The sequence below is a fragment of the Neomonachus schauinslandi genome, chromosome 9 (genome assembly GCF_002201575.2).
Source record: "Neomonachus schauinslandi chromosome 9, ASM220157v2, whole genome shotgun sequence".
NCBI classification, from domain to species: Eukaryota; Metazoa; Chordata; class Mammalia; order Carnivora; family Phocidae; genus Neomonachus; species Neomonachus schauinslandi.
The window spans coordinates 141,915,683-141,933,320 of NC_058411.1; the positions used below are offsets into that span (position 1 = coordinate 141,915,683).

Sequence of the window (17,638 nt, forward strand, 5' to 3'; positions counted from 1 at the left end):
GGAGGGACCCTTTCTCCATTCAGTAGGCCCAGAGGGATGCTGGTGAAGGTGCACGGCTGGAGGGGGGAGCACCTGAGCCCCCAGCCCAACAGGATGCGGTCTCCCTGGAAGGTGGCATGAGCACTATGTCCCAGGGACCTCGCATGGTGCTTTGGGACAGCAGTGCCCCGAGAACACTGCACACTCACTCCCACTACCCAGACCCCCGAAGTCCTTGTGCACCTGGGATATCACTTCCCGAAGCTCAGTGGCCTCCCGACAAATTCCTCTTTTGCTTACGATAGTCAAGCTGGATTCCATTGCTTATAACCAAAGAACCCCCATGGGTATATAACTCTCTCCACTAATAAACATGGACCTGGATTATACTTTTAATCCCAACAATCTGAGATTCCAGGAACCTCGCATAATATAAATTACAGTACCACTAAGTTAACACTTAGGAGAAGAAAAAGGAAGACTCCAAAGCTGTAGAAAGAAGAGATTTAAAATTTCCTGGTAGATTGCATTATTGCCTAACAAATATTCACTCCCTTCCCTCAACCTTGATGGGACAAGTAGGCTGACCCACCCCATGCGTGCTAAGCCTAACCGCATTATTTGCTTTGTCTAGCGGAATGTGGGTGTGAGAGCACGCCAGTCCTGAGCCCAGAGGACCTGAGTCCTCTGTGTTTCTGTTCCTGGGAACTTTCTACCTCCCCCACAGGAAGAATAGGTCCTGGGAAGAATGAGAGTCCCATGGAGCTGACCTGAACCCAGCAGTCATCTTGGGGCCAAGCTCAGTCTAGAGAAGCTGCACCCTAGACCCGCTGCAGGTACACGAGGGAGAAGTGCTTGCCACGAGAGTTTGAGGTCTGTTTCGTTACGCAGCATTATTGCAACAGCTGACCGATACAGACTTGTGATTTCAGACAACAGATTCGTGCAACCTAGGGCAGGCTTAGTGGAAGTCTTACCTGCCACTCTGACCTGGTTGGGGGCACAGGCTTTGCAGGGAAGCACCTGGAACTCTTCTGCCTGGTACATGGAGTAATCAGTGCTGGCAACAACCAGGGTGTCTCCGGGCTTCCATGACCGAGCATCGTCCCCCAGGGTCAGGATGGTGCTGTTCACGTTGGTGTCGATGGTGACGGTGAGTTTGGGCCTCACTGCAACCCCAGACAGGAGGGACTGAGATATAACCCTGTGTCCTTGGCCAACTTTTGACCGCCCACCTCTTCCCTTTCCCTCCCTAGATAAATGCCAGGTTTGCCTATCCAAACCCAAATCACCAGGCTCAGCCCATCCCAGTCTTGGTGCAGGTTTTTGAAGTCAACAAAACCCCACCAAAAAAGAGCCATTCATTAGCTCTGGGCAGGGGAATTTTCCACCAACTCCTTCGCTAGAGTTAAATGCGGCTGCCTCACCACACCCACTTTGCTCAAGATGTAAAACAAATATAGTCCCTCTCAACTATTATTTACAGTAGCTGTAAGCCCTTCCCCCAAAGAGCTCTCATCACCAATGACCGCCTTCTGGAGAAGGCCAAGTGCCTCCACGAACAACCCGACCATTTCCCATCCCTTCTAACGAGCACCTCGGGACCCGGGTTTAAAATAATAGCACCCAGAAGTCACAAGCTCATGTCTCTGCAGGGGAGGGCTGCAAGAAAGTCAACTCTGGCCACGGCACCCTCGTTTTCTTGGGCCGGACCTTTCCCTTCCTCAAAGGCATATGGGCAGGGTGGGGCTCGGCCGGCTCCTGCCAACTCCGAGGACCATCCCACGGCTCCTGGGTCCCAGAAGGGCTCTGCACTGCGAGCTTGGCAGAAGCACCGGGTCACTGAGCTGTCGGGGGCAGCTGACCCAGCCACATCCAAACTCACAGTGCATATCTGCCAGCTCAAGGAACAAGCCATGGCTGCGTTCGCGTCCCCGACAAGCAGCTGCTTACCAGGCTTCCCACAAAGGAACCGCACACGGTAGGTCTGGCAGGCTCGGCCCCGCTCGTAGCACACAAACCTATAATCCTGGCCTTTTTTGTAGACAACCTCGGTGGTGAGGTTAACTCCATCCACTGTCGTGGCCTGGAAACGACACGGAAATTATAGAGCAAAATCATTTTGGTGTGCGTAAAGAAAGAAGGTGATGATTAATGGTATCAACATCCACTCACAAGTCTAAACTTGTCCCTGCTGCAAAAACGATTTCCTCGGGCCCAAGATGATCATTAAACGATCGAGCATCACTTTTGTTCTAAGAAAACAGTTTCGCTCTAAGGAAAACAGTGCAAAGCCACAGGATGGAGAAATGCCTCGCCGGGGTCCCTGGGTGGTCCCCCATACCCGAACCACTGATGGGCGGCAACTCCTACCACCACCCCTGCCACTGGGAACGGAGGCCGGTATTTACAGAGGAACCGCTATGTTCAATCAACTGGTGTCCCGGCGCGGGTCCACGTCACGTGGGGAGCCCTTAAAAATACTCATGCCCAGGCCCCATTCTCCGGGGCTCAGATTTGGCATGTCTGGATGTGGCTTGGGCATCAGAACTTCTAGAAGCGGCCCGAGGGGTTCTAGAGGGCGGTCCGGTTTGAGAACCGTCCTTGCCCTAGCAGTCACAGGGCGAAGTGCTGTGGATATGATCTCATCCCAGCTTCACAGCAACAATGAGATGGCAGGCTTGACAGATAAGGAAACTGACCCTCAGGGGATGAGTCACTTGCCCGGGGTCAACCAAGCCCTAAGCAGCAGAGCCAAAATTCGAATCCCAGACTTGGCCAACTGCAGAGCTGGTGCTGCTCAGCACCTCCCCCGCGGCCCTCAGGCATGTAGCCTACAGTCCTCTGTTCAACGTCTGTCTCCTCCCCCCGGGATCCCGGGCTCCGGGGAGGGCAAGGACCGGGTTCCTGCCTGTCTCCCTGATCCGAGCTTCCAGCCCAGGGCTCGGCACGGAGTGGGCTCTCGGTGATGGGGGCCGATGGGTGAGCAGCCTCAGGCCGGGTAGAGAATTTAGGGAGCGGGCTCCGAGGAGGTGGCGACCGCTGCCCGCTGGGGCTCATCCCAGGGCCCGGGTGTGTCTGCAGCCAGCCCTCGGCTGTCGTCAGAGACAAGCAATTTAGATCCAGGCTGTAGCTGTTGTCCTCTTGGGCACAGAGACCACAGGGACCAGGGCGGGGGAAATAGGGGGGCAAAGTATAGGAAACCTATTAAAAAAAGAGGGCGGGGCGGGGGGGGCTTCTCAGGAAACATTATTTTGAACACAGCAGGTATCTGTTGTCTCTGGCTTCAAAGGAGAGCTGTATGGCAGTGAGCTCAGTCATCATGAAAATCCAGCCCTTTCCTGCAAGAGTCACGCTCACGCCCATCATCTTGGTGGCCTCCAGAGCCCTGGGAGAAGCAAGAGTTGCAGGCCTGCTCTTGGGAAAAAGCTAAGGCTCAGAGGGTTTTGAGAAGCAAGGTCAAGGTCGCTGGAAAGGCAAGCTCAGCTCCTCCGAGCTCCCATTGTTTTCCGTGGAGGACAGCGCGTTCTTCTGCAGGAGACCCCATGACATTGAGAACTGAGCCTGAAAACATCAATGATTAGAACTGCACATTTTCCAAGGCACAGAGTCCCGCGGTGGGGGGGGGGGGGGGGGGGGGGGGGCATCTATTCAACTCTGCTTTTTCCTCCGCCCCCTTTTTCTAAAGCTGAAGAACGACCTCAGTTTGGGATAAGAACAAGAAAGGGCTCTATCACTGTTCAGGGAAACTGGTCTCCACCTTCATTAGACACAATTCTATTACTATTTTTGATAATTAATAATTACAAAATAACAGTATGATTAGGATAATGATTGTAAAACAAAAAATGTGTGGGCCCTTCATATATTGTTACATGACATCCACAAAATAATCCCACAGGGAAACCCTGAGGATCCTCGTTGTTGCCTAAGAGGAGCTTAGGACCCTGAGTCACTTGACTGAGGTCTCCAGCCAGGACTGGAGTGTGGGCTGCAAGATTTAAGGTGGCGCTCTCCTCAGGGGCATGGGAGTGCAGGGCCAGCCGCTGGGAGAAAGGGCCACCTTAACTATTGCACCTTAACCCTCAACTGCTTCTGTGGGCCTTTGTTTTGCCAAGAAAAAGCCAACATCCTATTCTGGAACTGAGAGTTTTGAATCAATAAGGGGCTACCATGCTCAGCAAAATATTATCGAGGAGTGCATTTTTGTGAGAAGGCCGGTCCCAGCCTTCGGGGAGGTGGGGGGGGGGGGGGGGGGGGGGGGGCTGTGGTTGGCTCTTTTATTCTTTGCCAGACCTCCAATAGTTGAGAACTGGAACTCCAGGAATTCATTGTCAAGGATACTCCTTCTGTTGGAAGCAAGCTGGGCATTGGAATGCGGTGACCGCCTAGGGGTTATAGAGTGCGGGTTTGGGTCCCTTGGAGGGTCTTGGATAATGGGGCTGGGGAGAGGTCGTGCCCTACGCTATTTTATATTTTGTATATATTTGTATGCTTGTCCCTGCTTTGCTGCCACCAAGCCTTCAGTACAGTGTTATTTAATCCTTTAGCCTGGGATTAGCTGCGCTTAGACATAGGCAGGAGCCTGTGTCCCTGCCGGGGAGAGAGGTACGGGGAGAATGGGCAATGCCGAAGGGAAACTGCCACAGAGACATGGCCTCCTAGACGCCGCAGCGTGGAGCCCGATGGCTGGCAGAGCTGACACCGGGAGGCATCCGTGGACCACGTAAGCATTCCTGGAGGGTTTCCAGAAATACTCGGGAGGGGACCCTGGCAAAGGGCTGGACTTGCCACCGCCAAGTGAAGTGAAGGAATAAGATGATGGCTATTTCAGAAGTGAGGCTGGAATCTTCAGGGTTGCAAGAGAAAGTTAGAATTAAACCTGGGGAGGGTGCTCTTCAGGGGCGTCAGTGCCTTTTGATTCTGTTGGACCCAAGGAGAGCCTACAGCCTGCGACCTGCGACTCACTCGGGGGAGATCCTTCTCAAGGACGTCGCAGCCGTGGGAGGAGAGGGCCTTAGCCACGTGAGAACGGTCTGCCCGCGAAGCTGGCGGGATGTGAGTGCTGTGTATGTACTTGGCACTGTCCTGGCAGAGCCAGCGGGGGAAGTCGGGGTCCGCTTTTGGAGGAGCAACTGCAAGCGAAGATCCTGAGCCAACATGGTCCATTCTCTGCCAGTGCTGGTATTTGTTTTGCTCAGTGGAGAACCATGCTGTGGGGGTGTGGGCTGAGCTCAGCCGGCACCCCAAATCCCATCTGGATCCTGTGCACTCAAGGGCCCAAAGGAAATCAACTGAGAAGGGAGGCTGAAGGAGACAACCCGTCCCCACGCCAGGGCACCATCAGCCACGGCTGTGGAAACAACTTTAGGAGGAGGCAAGGGGGGTGGGGAGTAGAATCCAAGAGACAATGCTGGGTCCTCGCTGGGGAACTCACTGCCCAGGAGGCCTGGAGCAGAGAAGAGCCCCTAAAACAGGAACGGGTCTTCCTGGCTTACCCGTGTCCTGGGAGTGCCGTGAGAATCGCACCATCCCAACGGCAAGAAAATTTGTCATCTACAGACTCCACTTCAAAATAAAGTCCTTATAACTCTTCGACTGCTTAGAGTTTGGTACCTGTATATCAATGGGGCGGTTGCAGATTTTTCCTGGATGAGTTACCCGGAGGTCTGAAATTTTCTCGCCACCTTTAGTGTGTGACACTTTGTCATGGTTGAACCACTCTGTCCACTCCACATCTAGACAGAAAGCAAAGAGCAGGGTGAGGCGGGAAGGGCGCGGGAGGGCAGGTTCCCCCGCAGCGTGGCCCCCAGCACGCTCGGCGCAACAGGAATAGAACACCATGCGTCCAGTTGTGCACCAAAGCACTCTGCCACGTCTCCCACCTTTTCGTTAAAAGCACCTCTTACTGACTTTCTCACTTGCCAAAGACAATAGAATATATATTCTTCATTCCTGCAGAAAGGATGATGATGATGAAAGCTATGGTCAGCCTGTTTCTTGAGGCCTGCAGGGAGGGCACGCTCTCTGCACCCCAGCCCCCCGTGTGGCTACGTGAAGGCCGGTCCTGCTCCCTCCTGTTTCCTGTCCACAGCACCATCGCTCGGCACAGAGAGGATTCCGAGAGGGGAGGACAACATCCTCTGGGCTATTGGCTGCTGGGGACTGATTAATTAGAGAGAGCTTTCCCTTGCAAATTTAGTTTACTCTGCAATAACCAAGTGGTCTTATTGGTGCCAGAGAAAAATCCTTGTTTTGCAAAGACAGAACGTCCTGCCCTTCTCTCCCACTGTTCGGGTTTTCCTGGTTGTTGCGGACTCCTCACCTTGAACCCACTCGCTGGAGGAAGAGACGTTGAAATGCTCGCCATGCTCCGTCTGGAACACTTTGAACACCCGGGCAGCCGCGGAACCACGGTGTCCTGCAGAGAGAGCAGGGGCGTCAGCGACCGCACCCCCGCCCCAACGCATTCCAAAGAATGCAATTCTAAGACGGAGCAAACCCCCTACACACATAGATCTTGAACTCTTTCTTTAAAAAACAACAACGAAAAAAAACCTTTCAGGCCAATCTCTCTACTCGGGAAGTAGATTATCTATTGTCCCTTCTTTCGCCTCAGTTTTAAAAATTTAATTAAAATCTATATTTTGGAGCCCCAATTTCTCCCACGAATTCCTGTCTAGGAATAGAATCGGCAGGGCCTTCCGCTAGGTGGTAAAGACCCATCCAAAGTATCTTTTTAGATCAAAATATTCCCCCTGCTGGATCTGTCCCGGTTCTCGCCTGTCCTAGGTCCCTTGTTTTGAATTACGTCAGTGGTGATCTCTTTGCAAATGTAAATATTATCTCAGTGATAGGCTTTTGCGACTTGCGCGTAACACGGCCAATGAACATGGGTGTTGGGAGGTGGTTCCACCATGTTCTGAGGGAAGACGGTGGTTCAGAAAGACCCGGGCCTCTTGGTCAGAGAGACGCGGAGGGGATTCAGCCTCTCTCCCTCCATTCATTACCGTGATATTCAATATGGTCTTCCACCGAAGAAGAGGGATTTCCTTTCACAGTTAGGAAGCTCCAAGGGTGTCTGGTAAAAGCAACAACAAGGAGTAAAGTTCTTCACACGTCTGAGCCTGTCCCCGAGGCAGGGCTGAGGGAGAGCTGGCCCAGCGAGCAGCCCTCCCCGCTGCTCCCGGCAGATCAGCTCGCTGGCTGGGCTGCCCTTGTCCCGGACAACAGGAGCCTGTCTTTGCAAGTGCTGTGCTTCCTACCCGCCTGGCTCACCCGATGTTTGCTCCCCGTGAGCCTCTTCAACCCCACTCTGGCAGGAGACGGGGCACGAACCACAAACAAGCCCACAGCCCCACAAACCCCCCGCCAGCCCCAGTGAGGTCCTGGAGCGAGTGCTCCGGTGGCTTTGGGAAAACCAGGCCGCAGGATCCAGGAGAGAAAGGCTCTTTCCCTGATGCCTTGGCCTTGGAAAGTTAGGAGAGGCCTCTCGCTCACAATGGGGCACGGAGGGGGAAAGGCCGGCGGAAGACGTCCCCCACTGAAGCAGCTCTCAGGCCGGAAGGGTTCCCTCCCCGTTCCTGTCTTCCCCCTGATGCCCGCCTCCTGCCTCCCGCTCTCACCATGAGATGGCAATCGACTACGGTACTCAAGAGCTTTTGTTATTTGTGCTTTGACCTTTCATTTTGGAAAGCAAATCTCTACTGAAGTTAGGGATTTGATCGGGTCACTCTCTTGCTTAAGACCCATCAATGGCTCCCCAGTACCCTTTGCATGAAAGCCAAGCTCCTGGGCACAGAGCAAAATGTCCTCCTGTGCCCACCTCCTCAGCCTCGTCTCTGCCCTCTCCCACCCTCGTGCCCCCTTCCGCTGCCTGTACTCCTCCCCCTTCAGGAGAGGCTCACGCTTAGCCCGGGCCTCGGCACCTGCGGTCTCTCGTGGGGAACCTGCTTGCCTTCATCCTCACCTGCAGCTCTGCGCCTCGAGCCCTTCGCCCACCCTCTTGCTCACGCCTCCTCCTCACTTCTCTTTTTGTTCCTGCCTGCCCACGGGAGCTCAGCACGCCTCGTCTGGCCCAGAGTCTCGTGCCAACACCCCCGGACCGCCACACACCTCAGTTCTACTGATTTTAGATGCTTTGAGTTTGTCCCTCAACGTGTGTCTGTACGAATGAGGGCTCAGAATGTAATTCCTGCCTGCCCATGTCCTGCCCTCGGGGGCGTGGTTGTGACAGCACGCAGCAAGCATCCATCCTCCCCGTGGCCATTGCTTCTCAGGAGAAAACAGTTGCTAGCGTGTATCGAATCCTGATTCTGTGCCAGATAGGAGGGCAGATATTTTGCTACTTATTATCGCATCTAATCCCCTCCCACTGCTCCTGATGTACTTTACAGATGCAGGAACTGTGCAGAGAGAATGAGCCCCCTCCCTGCAGGCTCACCTACAGGAGGTGCAAATTCGGGCTGCATCGCGGGCCCTTAGCCATTACCTCCTTCTGCCGAGGCCCTAAGCAGCCAGGCCCCTGGTGGTTCTCGCTGCCATTGTAAATCGATAAACTGGCCTTTCGGTTTATGAAACCAGGAAACAGAAGCCCCCTCAGCTTTTGCTAACAAAGGAGCCTAGAGATACCATGGTGTCCTTGTCATCTTCGACTCCTTGAGCTCCCTGTCCAGACCCTTCCAAAATGAGCAGCCCCTGGGCTGTCAGAGAACACACTCTGGAACCCGGAGCAACCCTCGGCCGCCCCCCTCCCTTGCCCAGGGGAGGCTCTTCTGGCCCCCAACCCTGCCTGGGCTTCTGCGGAGCTGAAGGGAAGGGCCCCACTATCTTCCAACAGCCACAGGCCGGCGGACCTCGATCCTCCCCTGAGCTGAGATCTGGTTCAACATGATGAAAAGGTGTGGCCACTGGGGGGCAAACAGTTTCCTGTTGGTGCCAAGGTGTGTGCATGCCAAAGTCAGGCACGAAGCTCTAATCCGAGACAAATCAAACACAGCGGGCACATCAAAGGCCCTTCTCCCTGGGTGCTGGGCTGGGCAAACACCTTGTAGGATCTCTAAACCAATGTCTGCCCGTCCCCCAGGCACACGATGACCCCTTTTGCCAAAGAATGGGCAAACGAAGCCAGTTGTGAATCTGAGGCATGGCTTACACACAGCAGATGTCCAGCTGACATTTTGTAAGCGGCTGAATGAATGAATGAGTTCATGCAAACAGAGAGCTTTTGTGTTTTCAGAGTGGAATACGCTTTGTAAGAAAATCCGGGCTCCCAGATACACCCGGTGCAGACAGGCGTTTGCCCGCCACTCCCCAGGCCGGCACTGAGCGGGGCGTGCCACGGGCAAGGAACAGACACTAAGGTAACCTGCGTGGCGCAGGGGGGCTTCGGGGTCCTGGAGCCTGGTGGGGGCGGGAGTGACGGGGGTACCTGAATCCAAGGTGTAGGAAGTGCTTGCTGCCCAGTTTGGTCATGGCCTTTCTGGCCGCATCGTCCAGGTTCCGAGACCCCTCATCGTTCACTGCCACAGAAAGGATCCTGCCCGCGGGCACCGCGTTCAAGTACTGGACCAGACGTTCGCTCTCTTTCTTGGATCTATAGGTGTCAAACCTAAAAAGGGCAGGGGGGTGGGCTTTAACAGTCCTGATAGCCGCCCCCCAAAAAAGGAGGTCTAAGCACATGTGTGCATTGCAACAACGATCGTGCCATCCAAAGCCCCCAAGGGCTGTGATTTTTAAAGAACGGAGCTTTCATGACAGCAAAAACCGACCTTCCCAAACTCAACAAAGGTAACCCGCTCTCACACATAGAGAATACCCACGACGCATGATTTCAAACAAAAATCTACACCACCCGGGATGAGCATTTACAAAGAAAAGACACAATTTTGTAATGACCTCCAACTATCCCCCCATGTGACTCTAAAGATTTGGTACAATTATAATGGAAATTCCAAAAGAATTTGTCTGGGGCCTTAACAAGGAAAATCGTTCTAAAACAGACCTAGAAGAATAAAACAGCGTGAATGGCCAAGATTTGGGGAAAGAAAAACAGTGGTGGCAGGGGGGGTGGGGATGGGGTGGGATAGGCGCTCCTGAATCCTCAGACTGGTTTGCAGGTGTTTGTGCAAGCTGGCGTGTCCCGGCCAAGGCCCCTCATCCTCCCTGCCACCCGTCCCCCAGGAGCTACCCACCGCGAGACCCGCGTGTCTCCATCTCCGTGCTATGACCACAGCACACAGCACATGTCTTCACACATCCTTCTTTGCCTTTCCCCGCCTGATCACATGCTTACTACCTTCTAAGGGCCGGCCGACATTCTCGTTCCTCCAGGTAACCTTCTCAGGAGATTGCAGCCTGCACCTGAGTGCGTGCGTGTGTAGTTTTTATTAACTCTACTCACACGCATTCCCCTAGCAGGTTCTCGAGGCCCCAGACACACGCTTTCGCCAAAGGAGATTTGGAAGGAGCAACTGTCCCGCCTTTGGAACCTGCACACCAGCTGTTGGGATGACTTCTCTTCCCGCAGCTCAATAAGGCGCGAGGCTGGAGGCTGGCTCGCCGCGACGGACCGAACTGTACTGAATCCAGAGGCAGTGAGAGGGCCGGCACGCCGCGTGTAAAGGGAAGGCTCTCGGACAGACGGACTTTGTGTCTATCAGGCTCATCCTGGCTTCCCACGTTACCTGCGCGCTGAGCATTGCTCAGCCCCAGGCCAAGGCAGGTGCCCAGAAGGAATACGGGTTAAGGGTCTGTCTGGGCAGATCTGGGTGTGAGTTGCAGCTCCGACACTTTCTGGCCTCGTGACTCAGAGCAAATGGATTCCCCTGAACCTCAGTGTTTTCCTCTGTATGACGTAGATAATCACAGAACCTACTCACAGGGGGTCATGAAGGTAAATTACAGATGGCCAGTGAAGTGGTTAACAGGACGTTTTGCCCCTAGTCTAATGATAGTGCACCTGCCCCTGCCAAAAACCCGGACATCACTGCGCCATGTTGCCATTGCTCTGTGTCCCCACCCCTCTGCAGGCCCTTCTGTGCTTCAGACCATCATGCCCCCCTCACCACTGGCCCTTTGCTCTTGCTGCTTGCCATCTGGAACACTCTCTCCCTGACTCATCTTCGCCCTGCAGTTCTCAGCCCAAATGTTGCTTCTTTACACCGGCCTTCCCTGACCTATTGATGCAAAATGGGCTTCCCTAGTTACCTTCCACCATTTCATTATGTCGTTTCCCCTTAATTAGCACGATCTGAAACGATGTTGTGCGTACATGTGTGCCTGTCTGCTCGTTCCTGTTAATTCAGTTTCGATGCAAATGCCCGGGAGGGAGAGACGGAACTCCTCCCGGTGGGGGCCTTCTGTCTGTTTGGATCCCTGCTGCATCCCAGCTCCCAGAGCCGCATCTGGCCGGGGCTGTCTCTGGAGCGAAGGGCTATGTGTTTAAGTGAAGGCAGACCTTACCGATCCGAATGAATGACTGTCGCTGATTTGGGGTCGATGACGTGAACAATGACTCCACGGTGACCCCAGCTCCTTTCAAAAAAATAGCCTCCCTCCTCCATGCCGCCTGGGTGAAGGGTCTTGTTCAGAAATGTCCAAGAGAGCTTTTTCTGTCCGTGTAACTCAAGCGTGCCTCCTGGGCCAACCCCAATGTACTTCAGGCCAAAGTAAGGGTCCGGCTGAACACCTTCATCAGCCCTACGAGAGAAAACAGCTCCCCAGAGTCAGTCACCCCATCTCTGTACCGTATGCTGAGCCCAGGGGGGACCACGCTGCTCCCACGGCAGCCGCCACAGAACCAGGCACACGTGGCAGCTGCCCGAGCCCAGCAGAGACAGCGTCACCCGCCAGATCGCCCTAAGCCAGACCAAAATGGGGCCAAAAGGCCTAGAAAAAACACTCATCACTAGTTTACATGTTGGTGCTCAGCACTAAGAGTTTTACATTCTGGTCCCACCAGAGGTGGAACCATGGAGCCATGTACTACAGACCCTCGAATATTCTTGGCTATGACTCCTGAGAACCTCAACTCTTCGAAGAGAGAGGACAGCCCGAAGCCAATATCACAGGGAGGTTTTCTTTACCTTGTCCCTCATGACCGACTGAATCAACACTCCCAGAAGCTCCCTGAGCCGTGATAGGATCGAAAGACAGAGCAACCTCTGGTGGGGACTCTCATAACTCACGCGTGGACCCGGGCCACAAGAATCAAGCCCCCTAGTAGACTGCCCCGGCTCGCCCCAACCACTGACATCTGTCCTGCTCATGGTTGCCCAGTGGCCGTCTACAAGGGTAATTCCCACCTCGCACGAAAGCCTTGCCATCCTGTCTCCCTCTCCCCTGTGGAAAGCCTCCTTCCCATCAGATCCCAGCGTACCCCGGAGCACGTGCGCCCACCTTCCATACAGAACGATGCTGAAATTGCCCTGGTATGGGCAGAGGGCACTCCCAGCATGCAGCTCTCCGCCGTCGTCAATCAGGATGTGCCGGGCGCGCAGAACAATGGTCTCCTCATGGTCTTTGATGACTAGCTTTCCTGAGGACATGGGAACACACGTGGTCATGGTGAGGTCACAGCCGGGGCAAGGGCAGACCCGCTAAGCCCCCCACCTCATCCAGACGGGCAAGAAGGCCCATCTCCCCAGCTCTCCCACGCTTGCCGTGCTCCCAGGTGGCTCCCACCCCCGCCCCCGTCTCCTCCCAGCCCGGCCACGTGTGAACACTGCCTGCCGGTTTGCACGGCCTTCAGAGAGCAAGGCGTGATGCGCAGGAGTGCTCCCCGCACCAGCAAGACTCTCCCTCTATAAACGCTTCTTTCACCAAGCCTGGACCTGGGACAAGCCGCTCCCAGGTGCCCAGAGCTAAAGGCATCACCACGGACCGATGCTCCGACCTGAACCCGGAGCACACGACCTTCGTTCTGCCCGTCTGGAGCTATGGCAGCCTGCACCCACCTGCTGGGCTCCGAGGCAGTGGAGGGAGGGGAGAGGGGTTGGGCAGGGGGACTGGCTTACCTCCCTCTGAGACGTGGATGGAGTTCACCGTGGCAGACGAGGTGAGCAGCAGGGTCCTGCCCCGGCCGATGTACACATAGTGGTCCGGGTCGTGGCCAGGGTCCCAGGGCTGCAGCTCGGGGCTCTGGTCAGGGCACTGGGCTGCCGCTGCCAAGGACAGAGAGACGTCACTGCCTCTGCCCCCACCTCAGCATGTAGGGACTGCCCCACGGTGCCAGGGGGCCTCCCGCACCTTCATGGCTCCTGTCCTCTCCCTACTAGCACGAGGCCTTGGAGAACAAGGTCTCCCCTGACGTAGGCGCCAGGAGCCCTGGGGTCCAGTCCCGCGACTGTCTCAGTTCCTCACACGGCTACGAACCAGCCACGTCCTTCCTCTGGGGTCAGCTTCTCCATTTATAAAAGGGAGGGTAGACCAGATGATTCCTGAAGACGTTCCAGGACCCAGCGTTAGGGGATGATTTGCCCAGAGTGCTTGTCATCCAAGACATTCTTTCCCCTGGGAAGCGGTGCTCTGAGAGTGAACACGGCCCCCTCCCCTTCCACATGAGAATCTGACTCTCAGTTCATGTTCTAGCTCTGTTCCCCCAGAAACCTGAGAAGGAGGGTATTATATAATACACCATGTTACCGAGAACATCGCTTTGAACGAAGGTGACCCCTTATTAGCAAATGGCATCTATAAGGGGAGAAACTGTACCTAATTTGTGTCTCTCCCTGGGGGAGAGGTCGTGCCGTAGGATCCCCTGAGGGCAGTGACCCTCGTAACCGGGCATGTTTCCCGTGGGAACCCGGCAAATCCCGTCTATGGAGTTGCCCGAAGAGACTGCCATCATCTCTTTTAAAAGGACGTAATTTGGAAATGAAATTGTCGATATTTAACAATATGTTGTTTATAGACTACTGAGTTTTGCAAAACAAATGTTACTGTTGGATTGAAAAGGAAGAGAGAGACCGGGCGAGGCTCCCCGGCCAGGGCACCTCCCACACCTGTCCAACCACGGCCTTGGTTCCTCTCCCCTGAGCTGTCACCTGGGGAACCACGCAGGGTGGCTTCTGGAAAGCTCTATGGAGTGCGGCCAGGACTCGGGCTGCAAGTGCGGCTCGGCCACAGCTGGTGTTTCAGCCCTAAAACCTCCAAAGGGAACCCGATGCCTCGTGGCCTGTGGTGGCCTCGTGAGTCAGAATGTTCAGCTGAACTTAAAGGCCCCCGTGGCGGGTGTAAGGGAGGCGCTTCTCCCTGGCTCCAGTGGAAGCACCAGGAGGAGCCTCCTCTCCATCTGGCTGGCTGGGCTCGACTCCAGCAGCATACTGTGGATGCCGGAGGGAAGAGAACTGCCTCGGACACGGGAAGACTCTCCCTGCAGCAAGGAACAATCCAGAGGAAAAGTGGTGGGAAGAAGAGGTGGGCGAGACAAAATGAGAAGGGCTTGCCTCAGAGAACAAGCCCGGATACCTTCCTCCCCTCTGTCCCTCGAAAGCTGTAAAGCACGGGAACCGCTAGATTTAAAGGCCCCTGGAGTGGGGGTGGAGGGGGGGCAGGCAGACCCGCCACAGTGGCAAGGTTGCAGGTGAAGGTGAAGACCCCAGCGTAGGTTGGAAGGATGGACGCAACCTCCAGCTCAGGCTCCAAGGAAGGGCGCCCAACGCCTTGTGTCTCTTGAGCCACGTGGGTGCAGAGAATAACATCCACAACGGGGGGACCGTGACCCCGGGAGGGACTCCATGCGATTACCGACACGTCAGTTCAAAATGTCGCTTTACTTTCGTTCCATTAACTCTGGGATGGGAGTGTCTGCCCCGTATTTACTTATCTCAAGAGAACTGGAAGGGAGGCGCCCTTTATCTTCACTCAACGGCCCCAGATACGGACCCCAAACCCATATCACCTCGTCTTCTTTGTCCCTCTGAAGGCAGCGACTGGCTTCTCCCCTCTGCCGGGCATGGGGTGGGCCCTCGGTGCAGGCTGGCTGAGGTGTGGCCCCCCCCCCGGCCTTCCCCAGCCCCACAGCACCCGCCTTATGCCCACCAGCTCGTTCCCTGTCAGCACCCACTCAGGCTCTGGATCTCTTTCATGGAGGACAGAATTTCACGTTGTTTGGAAAGCAGCTCTTCCAGCTATTGGGAGCCCCAAGGGGCTCGAGTCACCGCAACACACTGAGAAATACGGCCCTCGCTCATCAGTGGACCTCCCGGCACCCGCAGGCTGGGCTGGGGGTGGGCCTCTGCTTCAGCACCCGGAAGCCCCGGGTCACGGGGGCTGGGGCTGGAGCCTCCACCACACCGAGAGGCGTCTGAGGGTCCTGCCCGTCCCTGGGTTTGTCTTCAGGTGGGTCAAGGGCTTGGTGGCTTCCAGCCAAGGAGGCTGCCGTCCACCTAGTTCTGGACCCGAGTGTTCGTTTCCGAGGAGGGGATGCTGCAGGGGACACATGAGGCCCACTGGCGAGCCGAGTGGCCCAGACATGGAGCCACAAGCGTCCCAACTTCCCGGGATAAAGCCCTAGGGTCTTGCCACCCGCGTCTCCCAGGACCAGCTCGACCGTCCCTCTACTCTCCAGGCACATGCACTGAGTCCAACGTCACATCTGGGTTTGGAAGTGGTCAGGCTGACCCCACAGGCTCTCCTATCATCAGGAGACCGTGTCCCAGAGCACCAGCAGCTCCGACCCCACGGCAGAGGCTGAGCGGGCACAAGCCGGGCTCTTTCATTAGAGCTGGATATTCACACACGGCGAAGGTCAGTTTCAGCGGGTTTTCATTTGTGGGAACCCGCCAGGGGCTGGCAATGGTCAGAGCCTTGGCGGGAATATCTCCAGGGCAGCCAGCTTTCCCAGGAGGGGCTGCAGGAGCAGGGAGCGGGGTGGAGAGTGAATGCAAGCCCGGCGCACTCGGGTCACGGAGGGAGAGACTGCAGAGAGGAGCAGGGACCAGGAGAACCAGAGACACGGCCTCCTATCCAGCGGTCTCCACCCAGACAGGAGAGAGACACCCAGGAGGTGGCAGGAAAGTACCCGATGAGACGTCCCCAAGGCCCTGAAGGGGGTCATCCGGAAACAGACACCTGAGCCCCGCTCCTGGCCTAGCGCCGATGCCCCTTGGCGTTCACTAGGTGAATCCATGACGGAAGAATGAATGAATGAATTCAGGCCATGCTGCCCACCATCTCACCGAGAGTTAAAACACTGCCCGCCTGCCCCGTCCCCTCCGGGCCTGCAAGATTCCACGGGAATCACGCTGAAGGAATTCTACTCGTGATGATTAGAGATTACTTCCTGCCCTCCGCGGGTCGAGAAGAACAAAACAGAGTAAAGTTCCTTTATTCTTACTGCAGAAAAGCAGCCAGCTCGATTAATGATAAGAGCATGAGCCGTGATGGTGATGGTGTCATTGCTAACCCTCTGCTCAAAATGGACACATGGTGCCCCATCTCTCACCTGCCCCCCAAGTCTGTCTCCCTGGTGGCTGCCTCCTGTTGTCCCCACAAACCTGCCCTGAGCTTCTGCTTGTTCATTCAAAATCGTCCCAGGAAAAAGTTGACACTGAGATCAGAAAAACAGACTGTGCCTACGCACGACCTTCCTCCCTCCTTCCTCCTTCCTGCTGGCAGGAATGTGGGTATGATGGCTGGATCTCCAGCAGCTCTCTTTGGCATCGCAGCCGACAAGGCGCTAAACGGTTCCCAGATTTTATGACAGCAAAGTGAAGAGGGAACGGTGGGCTCAGGTGGAGGTGGCAGGCTGGCTCCCAGACATGTGATTTTTCTCTGGACTCCCCCCCAACAAAAGCGGTCTGGAACACTTGAATTGGTTGTCAACATTTAACAAGAAGGGAATTTTACATAAAAATCTAGATTTCTGCCTTCTCTTAATAATTCATGAGATCCCACAACGGGGCCCCACTTTCACACATGACAGCAATTGGCCAGAACTGAGAAGTGGGTGTCCCTCTGGAGGAGCCTGAGCTCCCCAGGTGACCACGGTCCCCGCCTGGCCAGCCCCACTGGTCTGCCTGGCTCCCATGGATGCTGAGTGTGGAACCCCTGCCTCTAGTCCAGCCCCATCGTTTCGTGGCTTACGACGGAGGCCCAGGACAAGACTCGCCTGGGATGGGAGGGTAGCAGGGACCGGCCAGAGCCCTGCTGCCCTGCCCCTGCCCTGTGGCTCCTTCTCCTGCCCCCAGCAGCCTCGCCCTCCCACTGAGGCACGGAAGTACCACGGCGCTGTGGTGGCTCACCTGTGGACGCGGCCCCAGCGAAGCAGGCCAGGCTGAGGCAGCTGAGCATCAGCATCGCCTTGAAGAAGTCCTGCCTGCTGGCAGCTCCCATCCTGGTGGAGTGATCCCTGAAACTGAAGCACGCTGAGTGAGACCCTGAGTGAGTCCACGGACGGGGCGGACACAGACAGGGCCACCGGCGCACACAGGGGCAGTGCCAGGGGGCACGGGTCAGCCAGCCGGGGCAGAGTCCTCCGCCGCCATGACTCAGGGCCGGGCAGACCGGGGCACGCCTGCCCCGTCCCCGGCCTGCCAGGGGCCTGCAGCTCAGAGACCCGGCGGTGGATGGAATTTCATCCTTGGTGCCTGTGCTCCCGCCCCTCCAGAATGAAGCCTTTTTCTTAAGAAACAGAGAAAACCGAAAATACTCCCAC

The 17,638-nt window shown here is 55.8% G+C and overlaps 1 protein-coding gene across 2 annotated transcripts in view; it reads right to left on the reverse strand.

Annotated features, from left to right (window-relative positions):
• The window catches only part of LOC110572399 (cell migration inducing hyaluronidase 1), a 141,079-nt gene that overhangs the window by 47,136 nt on the left and 76,305 nt on the right, over positions 1 to 17,638 (reverse strand). Inside the window, exons 2-11 of one of the 2 annotated variants that reach the window (XM_021680691.2) lie at positions 17,226 to 17,338; positions 12,996 to 13,142; positions 12,379 to 12,517; positions 11,443 to 11,679; positions 9,410 to 9,589; positions 6,990 to 7,060; positions 6,305 to 6,400; positions 5,596 to 5,717; positions 1,933 to 2,065; positions 957 to 1,148 (exon numbers count right to left, since the gene is read on the reverse strand). In XM_021680691.2, coding sequence (XP_021536366.1) covers positions 957 to 1,148; positions 1,933 to 2,065; positions 5,596 to 5,717; positions 6,305 to 6,400; positions 6,990 to 7,060; positions 9,410 to 9,589; positions 11,443 to 11,679; positions 12,379 to 12,517; positions 12,996 to 13,142; positions 17,226 to 17,316 — 1,408 coding nt within the window. In that variant the 5' untranslated portion in view covers positions 17,317 to 17,338. Of the gene's footprint in view, positions 1 to 956; positions 1,149 to 1,932; positions 2,066 to 5,595; positions 5,718 to 6,304; positions 6,401 to 6,989; positions 7,061 to 9,409; positions 9,590 to 11,442; positions 11,680 to 12,378; positions 12,518 to 12,995; positions 13,143 to 17,225; positions 17,339 to 17,638 lie in introns of those variants that run through there. The other variant, XM_021680693.2, reaches the window with a different exon arrangement.